This window comes from Nyctibius grandis, chromosome 33 (assembly GCF_013368605.1).
Source record: "Nyctibius grandis isolate bNycGra1 chromosome 33, bNycGra1.pri, whole genome shotgun sequence".
Lineage (NCBI taxonomy): Eukaryota > Metazoa > Chordata > Aves > Nyctibiiformes > Nyctibiidae > Nyctibius > Nyctibius grandis.
Window position 1 is genome coordinate 236755 of NC_090690.1, and position 15278 is coordinate 252032.

Here is a 15278-nt window from a genome sequence, read left to right on the forward strand (position 1 = left end):
ATGGGCAGCGTACGGGGGCCCCGCGGGGCCGCGCTGCGGGCGCTGCTGTCGCTGGCCGCCGGGCTGCTGGCGAGCGGCGGGGCCAGCGAGTACGACTACGTGAGCTACCAGTCCGACCTGGGCCCTTACCCGGGCGGGCGCTTCTACGCCAAGCCCCACCAGTGCGTGGCCATCCCCGCCGACCTGCGGCTCTGCCACAGCGTGGGCTACGACAAGATGGTGCTGCCCAACCTGCTGGACCACGAGACCATGGCCGAGGTGAAGCACCAGGCGAGCAGCTGGGTGCCGCTGCTCAACAAGAACTGCCACATGGGCACGCAGGTCTTCCTCTGCTCCCTCTTTGCCCCCGTCTGCCTGGACCGGCCGGTCTACCCGTGCCGCTGGCTCTGCGAGGCCGTGCGCGACTCCTGCGAGCCCGTCATGCAGTTCTTTGGCTTCTTCTGGCCCGAGATGCTCAAGTGTGACCAGTTTCCCCAGGACGACGTCTGCATTGCCATGACAGCTCCCAATGCCACTGAGGTCTCCAGGCCCAAAGGTAAGGTGTGACCAGTGCTCCAGCCCCGCTCCTGGTGCTTTTCTCTGAGCTGATGGGGCAGGCGTTAGCCCAGGAGGGGCTGTGTGGGACTGAAGGGGGTCTTGCGGCAGGAGGAGGCTCACCTGAGCTCCGCTTCTCCGCAGCAGTCCTCCTCCAGCCTCAGGGCACTCTGTGAGGGCTCCTGTCCCAAGGAAGGCGGGATGTCCTGCCAGCTCCTCGCCTCTGTCCCGATGCCAAGCCCAGGGACAGATGGTGCCGGGGCACAGCGGGTGCATGGCTGCTCTGCTCCCTGCACAGGCAGCGGGGGCGGGCTGCGGCCCCCGATGGCCCAGGGCTCTGACCCTCCATCCCGCAGGTGCTGCATCGCCCGGCAGCAGTTTCTCTGCCAAGCCCGACTGCTGCGGGGCTGTTCTTGGCAGCAATAGGACGTGTGGTCCCGCACGGCAGGAAGCGCTGCCTGACTGGAGTAAATGGTGACAGTAATCGTGGCGGGTGCCTCGCGTCCCGAGCAGCCCTGGGGTGAGGCGCTGGGCAGCTGGTGGCTGCTGTGCAGTGGAATCCACCCCTGCGCTCAGGTGGGCTGTGTGCTGTCGAGGGGCAAGAAAGTTACCAAGAAAGGACCAGGGAAAGTAGATGTGATGTTTGTTTTCATTACACTGTTTGGTGCCAGATGGGCTTGTTTGTGTCAGTTGCAATGAGTCTGGCTTGTTGCTGAAAACTTCTAAAATAAATAAATATTCTCGTGTGCTTCAGCATTCTGCATCAGAGTGCTTTGAAGGGCTGGCAGGAGGGATATTTGTAGAGGGAGAAGGCAGAGGGCTATAGAAGAGTGCAGTGCTTTCCTGCGTCTGGAGCTTCGTAGAAAGGGATGGGCACTCCCGATTTCATGGGGGGGTCGTGCAGGCACTTGAGGGGAGCTGAGGGGCGGGGGATCCCGGAGCGATTGCCGTGGCTTCTGCGCTGTGTCCGGAGCTCATCGGAGGGAAGGTCGCCCTTCGCAGCGGCCGCCGTTACCTTTACAGACAAAGGCTTTACGCTGTGCTCAGCTGGGAGCCCTTGCCCAGCCGTCCGGGGACTGCACGGTGTTACCCCACTTGTCCCAGCGGGACTCGTGCTTCAGGGAGCCCTTCAGTTACGGGGCGGGAAGGGGGTGCATCCTGCAGCCGAGGGGTGACACCCTGGGGGTGTCCCCAGGCGCCAGCACGGGGGCACGCAGAAGGAAGCGGGGAGCGATGGCTTGGGTGGGACGGGGACGCCTGCGCTCGACACCCGCCGGAGCTGTACAGGGGAACTCCGTGGTGTCTTGGCGGTGGCATCCAGGGGCAGGTGGGGTGTGCCCGCGCCGAGGGGTGAGGTTTGGCTGCTCTCGCTCCCGGGGACCCAGGCTCTCCCCGAGCGGCGCCGACGGCAGCACAGCTGCGCTGGCTGCCTGGCTGTGGCTTGCGCTTCCTGATGCGATTGCTGGAGGAAGCTCTTTGTTTTCCAGGAAGGCTCTAAAATCATCCGTCCTGTGTGAACCTAGACCCTTGGTCAAGACCGCAGTCATGTCCCGTGTTGCGAGTACAAAGGTTGCTTTTATTCCCCGGGGACTTGCAGCCAAGCATGCTCCTGGGGCAGCTGGGTCTGAGCTGCTCATTGCAGAGCTGCCCCTTCCCAGGTCTGAAACGGAGCTTGAGCTGTTCGCACGTCATTCATTTTAGAGACATTAGTGACCCAAGACCTGGGAACAGGCTTCTAGGTGAGCAACGTCTGCTAAGTTTTCCCTTGTGTAGTTTAACAACTAACTTTCTGATCACCTTTCAGACCTGTCTTGACAGCAGCACTGGGGTGGGACATTACTGCTTTCTTTCGGTGCTGCTGACGTGCCCATCAGCACAGTCTTTGGGCACCGTTTGGGCACCACGCTGTCGTTCACAGGCATTGCTGAAACGACTTTATTACGAGGAATTACATGAGCTCAGGTTTGAGTCCTTTGTGGACCTATTGCTGGTCCTGCTTGGCGTGCAGAAGGGCCTCATTCTGCGCAAGCTTTAGGGTGGATTTTGTTCTTCGAGCGAACTGTAAATCGGAGCTGGGTGAGTATTGCAAGGAAGTGTTGCAGCCCCTCAGATAAACCTGCCTGCTAAACGGCTTCGCAAAACTTACGTCCCAAGCACTTTTAAACGAGCGATTTGTTCGCAAGGATGTTTACAGAAAGTAAGTCTTTAAAATCGTCGTGCAAATGTGAGCTCTCTTCAGCGTTTGGTGGAGAAGTATAAGCAGCCTCTTCACATCCCCTGGCTGCTTGGGAGTGTTTCAAGGGAAACCCTTGCCCGTGCTGTAGCTGAGCCCCAGCAGCTCCGGCGGTGCCAGGCTGAGCTCCCTGCGCCTGTCGCACCGGCTGGGGCATTTCATTGTGAGCGGACGAGCAATCTCGCTAGAAAACGCTTCTTCAAGGTGAGAAGGCCAGGCCCCCGGTGATCTGCTGGGCTGGACCCGCTGCCCTCGGCTGTGCCGGCTATCCTGGCGTCAGCGCTCGTTTGCGGCAGAGGGATCTGGCGTGCGTCCTGCTCCGAGTCACCTTTGGTCGGTGAAGCTCCGTGTGCCGCGTACGCCGTGTGCTGGGATGCTCCTGCCCCGAACAGCTTAGAGTGAGCAGAGCAAGCTTAAAGCTAATTGCCACCACTGCTGTAATGTAAACCGATGTTTTGGGGGTCTCCTGCGCTGGTGCTGCTGCTCCCGCGCCCGGCAGTGTCGGGGGGCCGGACCCGGTGATGCGCCCGGTGCCTCGTGCAGGTGAGGGTGCGTCCGGGCGAGCCGCTGCGGTTCAGCCCTCGTCGCTGTGCGTGCCAGGCCCTTCCCTCCGCCCAGGGCTCTGCCACCGGGGACCCTGCCCGCAGTTTGTGTGCCTGGCGCCGGCTCCCGGAGCCCCTTCGGTCTCGGGCACTGGGGTGCGTTTCCTGTGGATTCAAAGAGGGTCAGAACCCAGCAGTGTCCCCCCTTTTCTCTGGGCACTAATAAGAACGAGCCCTTTCAGTATTTTTCCCTATTAACACCTCGAAATTGGAATTTGTTTCTGCCTCTCAAAGAGCTGACCTGCTGAATTCCTTTCTCCTTAAGCATGAGGCGGTAAAGCCTGCGGGCCCACAGGATGCATCAGGGGAGTTGCAGATTAATATAGCATTACACATTCCTTCTCCTGCCCCTGGAGTAAGCTGGCTCTGAAGCCCGGCGTTAGGAAATGGTCAGCAGGGAAAAAGCGAGCTGGAAGCAGACTGGCAGCCCTGCAGGCACGTCCGTGCTGCCGTGGGGCTGGGCTGGAGGATGGTCCCTTCGTGTGGAGCCGCCCGGCACACAGATGGGGTGAGCACCAGCTGCCCGCCGCTGCTCGCCAGGCCGTGGGGGTCCTGCCGGCACGGGACGGCGTGCCGGGGGCTCGGCCCGGGTGCAGGGATGTGGCAGCCTGGCAGCAGGCTGTGTGCATGGGTGAGGATGCTGGCAGTGCTCGCCCTGCCCGGGGCGTCAGCAGAGCTGCAGGGAAGCATCGGAGGAGCGATGGCAGGAGCGCCTGCAGCGTGGCTGGCAGATGGGCGCTGTGATGCCGGTGGGAAGGGGGGGTGGACGCGCTGCCCCATGGCAGAGGCTGCCCAGCGTGGCCGCAGCCCCTCCAGCCCACGCGCGATGGCCGCAGCGAGGGGGGTCCCTGCCATGCAGGCGTCCCTGCCGTCCTGGCTGTGCCAGAGCATTCCCAGGGGCTGCTGTAGCACAGCTAAAACAAAGCCTGTGTTTTCACCAGGGAACAATGAGTCTTATTTTCCATTTTTTGTTTTCTTTTTTTTTCCTTTGGTTGTGTGGGAGGCTCATAGCGGGGATGCAGAGGTGGTTTTCACATTGTTTTCTGGCCCGTGTAGGCTCGGCCAGGCTCCTAGCAGGCACTTTGGCTGCTGAGGCACAGAAGTGCTTTGCACGCTGGAGTGCGCGGAGATGAGCTAGTGCACGGCAGGTACCCGCTGTCGTTCCTGGTGTGGTCCCAGCACAGTAACTAACTCTTGGCACCGCAGCAGAGACAGACAGCAATCCCCTGTCCCTCGTCATGAGCTTGTTAAATACGCAGCCTGGATGGAAATATTCTGACTGCTGATGTTAAAAATAAAACATTGGGGACATCATCATGTCCCCAAAGGCTGGCTTCTGCCTGTGTCGCTCTAAGTTAGGATGGTAAAGTTGGCAATTGCAGGTGAGGATTTTGGAAGAGGAAGTTACCCGGGCGATGGTGGCTCTCGCAGGTGCCGGGAGCGGGACTAAGTCAGCTGTTGGGTGCTGCCAAGGTTGCCTTGTGACTTGCACATCGGGGCGATTGGAGGGCCACTTGCTCTGCACGTGTGATTAATAAAGACGTGGTGCGTGACCCCGGCGTTAGCGTTTGGCACAGAACACATTTGAGGGGGTGAGAGGGAAAGAACAAGCCACAGAAAACAAATGTCTCGCCTGAAACTCCGCGGGGCATCTGTGACTGGGGAGGCTCGACTCTGCGGTCGGCGCGGGTTGTGGCCGTGCTCCCTCGCCAGCCCTTCTGGCTCCGCACCCCTCTTGCTGGGAGATCTCTCCCTTCTGCCCAGCAACGCTGTGGGTTTTGCTGGCCTGGCTGAGGGCTGGAAGGCGGCGGGTGCTCCGTCTGCACGCAGGGACCGGCAGATGTTTCGCTGCAGCACCGTCCCCGAGAATAACTCCCTTGTGTGGGAAGGAGCCCTCCGTTCCGCTGGACCAGGAACAGAAGCAGCATCTCCCGGCTCAATAAATTCATCTGCCAGTAGCACAAATGTGCGTCTGTGCTGCCGGGTGGTCTCTGCTCCGGCTGGAGACGGGAACCTGGAAAGATTTTTGTTCTCTGGGTGAAGCGAGCTTCCCTCCCAGGATAGGTCCCGGTGAGATGTCCTGGGCTGGCGTTTCCCAAGAGGAGGATGTCGGCCACTGCCAGTGCTGGCGCGCGGGGCCGGCTCTCCTCCGCGGGAGCTGCGGGGTGTAGCCGGGCCGAAAACAAAAAAGAGAAGACGTCTGCTCTCGGGTGTGCTGGAGGCGGGGGGCGGCACAGTCAGAGGTGTGCGGGTCCATCACCACCCAGTGCCGCTCTGGGGCAGGGAGGGAGGTGAGGGGCTTGCGGTGCGGTGCCTGGGCAGCCTGCGGGGTGGTTGCCTGCACTGAGCTGGGCTGTGCCAGTCCCGAACCCGCTGCCTGGCTCCAGGGCAGCCCCTCGGCGCGTGAGCCGTCCTTGGGCACCGTCCTCCTGCCGCGCTGGGGTTTGGGCACTGTGTGCCTCCCTTGGCATGCCGCTGGGAGGGAACGTCAGTGGGCTGTAGGCCATGCCCCGTGGCGAGCGGCTGACCTCAGCTGAGCGCCTGGCCCTGAAAACCCCTCTGCTTGCCAGCGCTGTCCTCCGGCTCTTGGCAGCTGCTCGCCCCTGCCCGTGCCCGGCCCTGGGGCCGCTGGCAGCGCCAGAGCGGGGCTGGCAGGAGGCTCCTGCGGCCAGCGCTGCCCTGCGAGCTGGCGGGTGGCTCCTGACCCCGGCCCGGTGTCATCACGCGGGGCTGGGACCTGGGACCCTGTGGCAGGGTGCCTGAGCCCATGCCCCCCTCGAGGGCAGTGACCTGGCAGCACGGGCAGGCCGGCTCTACGGCGCTTCCTGAGCTCACCACCTCCTCTCTTCTCTTGCCAGGAACGACTGTGTGTCCCCCTTGCGACAACGAGATGAAGTCGGAGGCCATTGTGGAGCACCTGTGTGCCAGCGAGTTCGGTGAGGGGGAGCGCTGGGGGCACGGGGAGGCTTTTTTGGAGGGCGCCGGGCAGCGCGGCTCCTGCGTGGGCTGGAGCCTGGACCACTGTGTTTCCCTGCCCACCCTGAGAGCGGTGTGGCCAGCGGTGTGGCTTGTGTGGCCGGTGTGGCCGTGTCGCCCGCGGGCAGCCGTGGTCCTTCCCCGAGGCCGGGAGAGCGTGCCTCTAGATGTCAGTGTCGGCGCGCAGAGCCGGGCGGCGGGGCGGGATGGGATGGGATGGGATGTGTCTGGGAAGTGTCCGGCTCCTGGGGCCGAGCACACTGGGGGACTGGGATGTTGGGGACCAGGACAGTGGGGTCCAGACAGCAGTGCCTGTGCTCCTGCATTGCGCCGGCTGCGGTGCTGAGCGTCTCTCCTGCCCTGCCTGGCGAAACGCCATGCGGGATGGCCCCCCAAGTGCGGGACGAGCCCCCCAAGTGCGGGACAGGCCCCCCAAGCACGGATCGCCCACCAAAGCAATGGTGCTGCAGGCTGTGAGGCCCCGCTGCTGGCAGAGAACCAGCTGGTGGTTCTGGGGATGGGGCAGGACTGGCAGTGCCTGTTCTTTGGTGAACTCCATGGGGTCCGTAACCCAACCCTGGTGCTTCTGTGCTCTGGTGTGCTTACAGGAGTGATGTGTAGGATGGACCCTTATTCCGCTTGCAGTCATGAAGGAGCAAGCCACCTTCCTCCTTCCCCAGATTGCTTGTGCTGCTGGGTTTCTTTTTAGCAAAGTCATGCTGCTCTTGTCAAGTCTAGGTGTAAAAACCTCAAGCCAGTCCTTGTCTAGCTAGGGCCAAGCAGTGAGCTTATAAAATGCAGAACTACTTGAAAGATGTGTCCTAAGTATATTATGACTGAGTGAGTCAGACAATCATAGGTAAACAGAACTGCATTTGAAAAAAAAAGTATCGCAGAGAAAAATATTAGCTTTCTCAGATCAAACCCAGAATTAACTGGTTTTGACATCCTCGCTGGTGTATGTAACTTTCCGGGAAGGTTATTGAAGGCGTATTGAACAAGGTGTGCATTCCTCGGGGATTAGCGCTGGAACGTGCCCTGTGCGGAGCGCGCTGTGCGAACCCAAACCCGCTCTGCACCTTGGTGTATCGCTGGCTCTTCTGGAAATGAGTCCTCAGCTCTCCTCAGATCTGAAATGCCGAAAGTCCTTAGTTCAGCGCAGGCTTTTTCTGACAGGGAAAAGCATCCACAGGAGCGCTCATGTAATAGTTTCCCAGGAACACACGTGCTTCGAGGCGGGTTGGGTACCAGAGGTGCGCGTTCGGCGCGGCAGCCCGGCTGGGGAGCGGGGTGGGCTGCTCACTGGTGGGCTGAGCGAGGTGGGTGAGCCGGAGCTCTGAGCTCTGCCCCGGGCAGGTGTGGGGTGAGAGGTGAAGAGGAGCTGCCTCTGCCCCACTGCATCCGTGGGGAGAGACTGGAGGGAGCTTCCGAGCTGCGGGGAGGGAGCAGGCGGCCTCTGGGACCAGCACCCCTGGTCTGGGCAGGGGCTGTGTGCCTGGGCTTGCAGTGCTGCAGAGGCATTGCCGCGCTCCAGGGGCTCTGGTTGGGGACCTCCTTCCCGGAGGAGGAGCGAGCGGTGCTGCCGGGTGGCAGCTGCGGCTCTGTTGTTGGTGGGTCGCTGCGATACCTGTCCCCTCCCCAGAGGCATGCGAGGAGAGAGCCGAGGTGGCATCCTGCTGGTGGGCAAGTGCTGGGAAGGGAAATACAAGTTTAACCGCATGCTTGTCATCAGCCGCTGCTGCTAAACATGCTCGCCGTGCTCTGGGACAGTTACACAACGGGGAGCAGAGGCCAAACCAGAAGTATTCACGGCCTTGGTGGAGCGGCTTGAGACATTGACTTGCACACAGAGTAAGCTGGTTATTGGGAAATTTTGTGGTGACAGCGTCCAGAGGATGGAAATATTTCTTGGCAGGCGGCTCCCTGGGTAGGGCTGCGGCGAGTGGCCAGACATAGTGTTACTGTGCACCACGAGCAGTGAGCGGAGGAGACCTCAGCTCCCCTGCCTACCCCGAGTCGGTCCAGAACGGTAGAGAAGTCCAAAGGCAGCTGAGCAGGACACAGCTGGTGTCTGCTGCGTGTGAACCGTCACTCGGTCTTCACAACGGAAAGTTGGTTGTGTCTTGGACATGTTACCCTGCTCCTCCCTGGCACCGGACCCAGTCACGGGGGAAGCTCACCTGTGTGGGTTTTCTGTGGTGTAGGTTTCATGCAGCTGCATTTGGTGTTTTCTTCCTCCTGTCGCTGTGTTTTTCCTCCCCATCCAGGAGGGTCCTGGGTCACGTAGTGCTGCCTCCAGATGTGCCTGGTCTGTAGCCAGCTGGGGAGCTGGAGCAAGGGAAGAGATGTGATACAGGGCTTACCTGTAGCCTGCAAGGGAGGGCAGCGCCGGGGGCTCCTGGGGATGTCCCAGCAGTGGAGAGGAGCCAGCGGAGGAGGCATCGGCTTCAGGAAGTTTCTCAAAGCACAGTGCATGGCCCTTGGATCTTTGTTTAGTCTTGGGGGAGTTACTGTCATGGGGCGATTTCTCAAGGAGAGCTGTTTATCCGGCACTAAACTAAACTCCCAGCCCTTCAGACTGGGATTTCTCATGCACATCCACCAAGGTAAACACTGGCAGCTGACAGGTTACAGATCCGCATCAAAGCCAGACATGTACCATAAATGTTTAAACTAGCGTGTGCTGCGCAGGGCAGCTCTTGGCGGGTCCTGCGCTGATTCCCGCAGTGACCTTACGTGGGTTTTGCTTACACCCCAGTGCCTTGTTACAGGCAAGACGCGAGGAGCCCTTCGCCCACCACTGCTGTGTGCCAGGGTGGGAGGTGGCCCTGTAACAGCCCTGGCAGCGATGTCGGTCTCGAGGACAGCGAAGGAAGAGAGCTGCATCCAGCGGTGAACGCAGCAAGACTGTGAAGAAAAGGGACCTTTCTTCCCTGGGCCTTGGACGAGGTGCTGGGGCTCGGAGCAGTGCCAGGGGACGGCCAGCCTCGTGGGCCGCAGGACTGTGGGTGTGCGCTGGTTTGAGCAGCAGTGACTGGGCTCCCGAGCGCTGGTGCGAGGCAGCTCCGCTCCGTGCCGGAGCCAGCAGCCGGGCAGCTCCCGCGAGGGCAGGGTGCCTCTGGGGCGGCAGCACCATGGCTGTCTCGGCGTCCCTACGGCTCCGGCTGGGGCTCGCCGAGCTGCAGCCACACGGTGGGAGCGATGTGTGTGCTGCTGTGCCCTGGCAAAGCGCTCGGCACTGCCTGCTGCTGCGGTGGAGGGGACCTGGGTCGGCACTGCCGGAGGCACTTGGAGATCAGCTTCTCCTTTCTTTGTCTCAGCAGCACGCAGGGGCTGCCTCCTCTTCTCCGCCCGAGCTCTCTCCTTGGAAGCACCAGCCAAGTACCTCCAGGAAAGGGGGAACGTTTCTGACCCAGCACCTCTGCATGCAGCTCCCAGCGCTGCTCCTGGTTTGCTGCTCGGTTACTCGCCGCAGCGGCAGTGCCCCGTCCCCGCGGCACGCAGGGGGTACGCTGCCGCGCCGCTGCCTGCGTGCCAGTGCTGCTCCGCGGCTGCCCGGCTGCCGAGGGGGAGCTGGCGGCAGAAGCATCGCCCATGGCTCGGAGCAGAGGGTGATGCGGGGACCCTCGCTGGGGGCTGGGCCAGCTGCGCGGGGGCTAGCGGCAGTTCGGATGTTGGTGCCGCTCTGGTGTGCTGGGGGCAGCGATGGGTGGATGAAGGAGGGCGATGGCCCTCCGGTGCCCCTGCAGCTGCCTCCCCCAGCCTCCCTGGGCTGCAGCCAGGGCTTATTTCTTACTCTCGTGCAGGCTGGGCTGGCCCTGGAGTTCATTCCTCTCTCTGTTTCTCTTGGTGATTTTATTTATTGTTCCTGCCCTCTCCCCGGGCTCCGAGGGGATCCTGCTGAACGGGCGCTCTCGGCACTGGAGGCTGCAGTACCATCAATACGTGCTGTTTGTTTTTTCCCGTGACTGACAGCTCCTTGCCTGCAGCCTTCTCCCATTACAGCCCTAATGTGTCTTCTGGCAGGTTTCCTCCTGCTGAGTGATTTCCAAAGGAAGGAGCAATGAGGCTGAAGGAACAGCAGAGCTTTCCCTGCTCTCGCGTTCCCTTCCCTGCCCCTGCGGTGCGCGAGCGGGGCCCCTGCCTGTCCCGGTCCCGGGCCCCCGCGTGCTGAACGAGGGGCCGGAGGTGGCCGTGGGGCACAGTGGCGGCGGTGGCACGGTGAGCGGGGCGCGGGGGCTCGCACGTCCCGGCCTGCGGCAGCCCCCGGTGCTGCGCGGTCCTCAGAGACGCGGGGCGGCGCCCGGAGCCCCGGTGCTGGTGCTGGGGAAGGAGGGTGCTTTGCTCGCAGGAGGTATGAACGTGGCGCTCCCAGTTTGCCGGGGAGACTGGGATCCCTCTTCCCCTGCGCTGGGGTGGGACTGGAAAGCTGGAGCTGCAGGGATGTCAATAAGAATTGTTTCAAGCGATGAAACGTGAGTTGTGCTTTGTCAGGCTGGACCCCAACCAGCTCTGCGGGGCCTTTGCTGCTCTCGGAGCTGCTGCTGCCAAGAGTAATTTCACTCCGAGTGTGCAAATACTTTCATATACCCTGTTTCATATTAGTAGAAATAAAAAAAGACATTTTTATATCTCCAGCGCTCCCCACTCTCTCTGCATTGGAGATAGCAGAGCTGTGCTGCCATCTGATATGAGCCGTTTGTAGCCAGGGCCAAATTCCTGCCTCGGTCTGACGGGGGTGCACCGCCCCGGGCTGGGATCTGCCCCTCTGCTCAGGGGGGGACGAGAAGCTAAGCTGCGCGTCCAGAGCTGCCGCTGTCCCTCTCGCGTGTCCTCCCTTTGTCTTCCGTAGGCTACAGTACTTGGAGCAGAACAGCAGCTCCACCAGCTGCCAAATTGCTTTCTTCCTCTAGCAACAAGGATCTAAACTTGCAGCAACACAGCAAAGCAATTTGCAAACAAGACATTTTGAAGAAGTCTCTTATTACTGGTATTATACCGTTCCTCCTGCGCTGGCAACCGCTGTGCTTAGGGCAAGAGTTCAAAGTCAGAATGGGCAAAGAAACTGGGGCTCATATTGAGGGATGCTGCTGCTGCTGCCCAGTCAATGTCGTGGAGCTTGAGCTGCCTGAAAACCGCTTGCTCAATTTTCCAGTTTTGTTGCAAATTGATCTGGTTCGGCATCTTTAGCTCCTTAAAGCTTGTGTCTCTTTAGCTCCTTCGACATCCTGAATTTGGAAAACAGATGGAATGAAGATTTCACTCAGGTTTCCAGCCCTGGATTACTTTCTCGTACAGTAACAGTATAACACGACAGGGCTCTTGGCACACGGGCAGGTAGATGCCGTTGCTCCTGTTACCAGTGCGGTGGCTGGGAGCGCGAGGTGATGCAGAGGCTCCGCCGCCTTCCCAAGGCTGCCGTGGCCCTGTCCTGCTGCTGTTCGTGAGCAGAGCTGCCCTCCAGAAAGCGACGTGTGTTCGTGGCTGCAGGTCCCAGCAGAGCGAGACTTCAGGGAACGATGCTGCGGGGACCCGTATCCCTGGCAGAGCTGGAGGCTTCCGATGCCGTCTGCTGTGTGGACCCAGTGAGCAGGGACAGCAGACAATTAATCACCTATCCGAGCACTATTTATCTGCAGCTCTGAAGTAAACTCCCCAATGATGGAAATATGTTAGTAATTTTTGGCCATATGTGCTTTTCCCCGAAAATGAGGCAGAGCCAAATGGCACAGAAGCGATGCTTTAATGTACAACACATTTCCATCAGTTTTCCCATGTATACTGAATTCCTTTTCATGGTTGTGGCAAAGGAACATTAATTTTTTTATTTTTATTTGGGTTGCGATTAACTTGGGAAAATGCTGAACCTAAATAGGAAAATATTTTCCGTGGAAGTTGTATCGGGTTAACTCCCGTTCTGCGGGGAAGGCGCAGGCGTGTGGCTGCTCCGCGCGGCTCTGCCCCCTGCGCGGGTCCCGCCGGCGCCGCTGTCTGCCGGGGGCTTCACGGCTCGAACGCGGAGATGGTCAGCTTGGGAACGTGTTTCACAGGCACCTGAGGGCCGGGAGTGACTGCAAACAAATGCTTGAGAAGCCAAGCTGACCTTTTAAATGGCCCTTTCAAGAGTCTCTCCGTGCGTCTAGAGCAGGGAAATCACCTGGTTTGCTCAGTTTCTGGTAGCACAGAGCGTGTCGCTGGCCGGACGAGTCTCCCTCTCGAATGAAAAGCGCCCGGCGTGCTTTGCTGGGGCCGGGGGGCGGAGACGTCGGGGTTTTACCTCGATGCTCTCCTGGGTGCGGGGATGGGGCCGCTTGGGGTATGAGGGTTTTCGTGTCGCAGTCAGCGAGCCGAGCCACTGCTGGGGCGATGCGCAGAGAGGGGAGCGGGGGGACGGGGGAGCGGAGCGGGTCGCTGGGCGTCTGCGGCTGGGCAGGGCGCTGCTGCCATCCAGGGGCGCCGGTGCCCCTCGCCCCCAGCCTCGCTCAGCGGAGGCTTCGTGCCAGCAAAGGCTGCTCAGGAGTCCTTTTGTTTTTCCCCTCTCTCTGTCTTGTTTTCCAGCTCTGAAGATGACCATAAAGGAGGTGAAGAAGGAGAACGGGGACAAGATGATCGTCCCGCGGAAGAGGAAGGCGCTGAAGCTGGGCCCCATCCGGAAGAAGAACCTGAAGAAGCTGGTGCTGTTCCTGAAGAACGGGGCCGACTGCCCGTGCCACCAGCTGGACAACCTCGGCCACTACTTCCTCATCATGGGCCGCCAGGTGAAGACCCAGTACCTGCTGACGGCCATCTACAAGTGGGACAAGAAGAACAAAGAGTTCAAGAAGTTCATGAAGAAGATGAAGTCTCCCGACTGCCCGACGTTTCCGTCCGTCTTCAAGTGATGGGGTGGGCGGCGGGAGAGCCGCTGCCTGGACCTTGTGCAGCCTGGCGCGGCGGCTCGGTCTCGCTCCTCCGCAGCGGGGATGCTGGCGCCGAGCCCTCCTGCTCCTCCCTCGTGCTCCTCGGAGCTTCCCTCGCCGACCCCAGCCCTCCCACCTCCCCGCTGCCCGGGCGTGCGAGTGTGACACGTGTGCACCAAACGGTCGCTGAGGTCACATGTGATTTACATCCACGATATCCAAAGACCTGTTGCTGTACGATATGTACATCATTTAAATAGCAGCTGCCAGGTAAAGAGGGCAAGCGGAGGGGTGTGCAGTTATGTCGAGATTACACGATTGCAGAAGGGACCCTTGTGACCATGTTACTCCTGTCTCCATGGCTGCAGGATCTCCCTAAATTAGTTCCTGTTTGAACCAGAGCCGGCCAATTAGGAAAACATCCCATCCTCATGATAAAAGTTAATAAACGAGTAGTGGAGAACCTGTTACAGCCTCTGATAAAACCTCCTAATAGCTAATTGCCCTCACTGTAAAAAAATCCCATTGTAGTCTAAACCTGCTTAGTTTAAGCCTTAACCCCGGGGTCCTTGTGATACCCTGATCGGCTGGATCCCTTTCCCCCGGGACGCCTGCCCTGGCCTCTGCCAAGCCCCCTGAGCCCGGCGCCGTGCTGCCCCTTCCGCAGCCCGTGAGCCCCCGTGCCCTGCCCGGTGCCATGGGCAGCAGCCCCAGCGGGGTGGCGGCAGAGGGGGGATGCCTCCAGCCGTGCCCCGGCCCCCGCGGCGTTGGGCTGGGCGTCCCCCACCCTCCCGCCTCAGCCTTGCGCCGCAGAGTTCCCGTGCACGCGCGGCCGGTGCTGCCCGTGCCCGGACCCCTGATTCGGTTTTAGCCACGGGAAAGGCGACCCGCTCACTGGCCAGCCCGGCAGCCGGCCGGCTCCTCCAGCTCAGGTCGCTCCCTGGCTTCACCGGTGATGTGTTGGCAGTTCCTTGGGGCTGCTGGCGAAGCACCAGCCTGCACAGGGCCGAGAGCTGGCCCCCGGGGAGTGCCGCGGGACATGCACCGTCTCTGCCTTCCCCTCTTTGCAGCCCTGCGGGACCCATCAGTTTCTAGGTTTTTGTCTGTTTGATGTGTGACAACTTGGCTTTGTACCATTCTGGTTTTTTTTTTCCTTAATCAAAATGTCATATTAGTGTGAGGTCAAATAGTTTATGAAAGACAAAGAATATTGTATCCAAATGATTACATTTATCGACCAAGCTGAAATTCATTATTCCGTTAATTGGACAAGTTCTCTTTTCCATAGACCACATTGCTCCACATTAATTGTACTATCCTGCTTCCATTCAGTGTTCCCATCAATCATGATCACTCTGAGAGAATGCGTATCTTGCAATCTGGGATAATCCTGTTGTGTTGCAGTTAAGTGAAATAACAAATCCTCATTTTTGAGATTTAAACCAACCCCACTCAAAGCTGGTAAATTAATTATTCTTTAGCCTGGGAGTGCTGTTTATTCCCCACGTGGGGACAGAGCTGCGGACTGGATTGTGGAAGAACTCTGTGAAGAAGCCAAGCGCGCTGAGGAATGATGTTTCACAGCTAACAGAGAGATGGATTTAGGACGTGAACTCTGTAGAAAGTCCCACTAGGTTGTCTTAGACCACCATTTGTAGTAGTGTTTTTTCTTTGATGCAAAATTAATCATTGTAGATAATGTGCTTTATCAGTGAGTTAAAGAAATAAATAAACCATAGGCTTTAACATCACAGATCGATGAGGTGAAACGATGGGGATGGCTGACAAATCCGGCCTGGTCAGAAACGGGTCGTGGCCCAGAGTCGGGACGCGCTGGGCTGAGAGGCCGGTTGTCTGGAGCACCGACAGCGACGGCGCCCGGGGCAGGACCCTCCACCCCCACGGGCTTTCCTCCGCAGCCAGCGGCAACGCGGAGGAGGGGTTGATTTTGCCTGAAAGAGATGCTTAAACGTGTAATTGCGCTGGGGTTTTCATGCTGTTGCCCAGGCTGCTGGTGGGTGTCCCGTTGGCCAC

General features: G+C 59.8%; 1 protein-coding gene across 1 annotated transcript; it reads left to right on the plus strand.

The window, feature by feature from the left end:
• On the plus strand, positions 1-14906 carry SFRP1 (secreted frizzled related protein 1). The gene is made up of 3 exons (XM_068421482.1): positions 1-535; positions 6228-6305; positions 12904-14906. The coding sequence occupies exons 1-3, from the start codon at positions 1-3 to the stop codon at positions 13224-13226; spliced, it is 936 nt and encodes a 311-aa protein (XP_068277583.1). The 3' UTR covers positions 13227-14906.
• Positions 14907-15278: the final 372 nt, after the last annotated feature.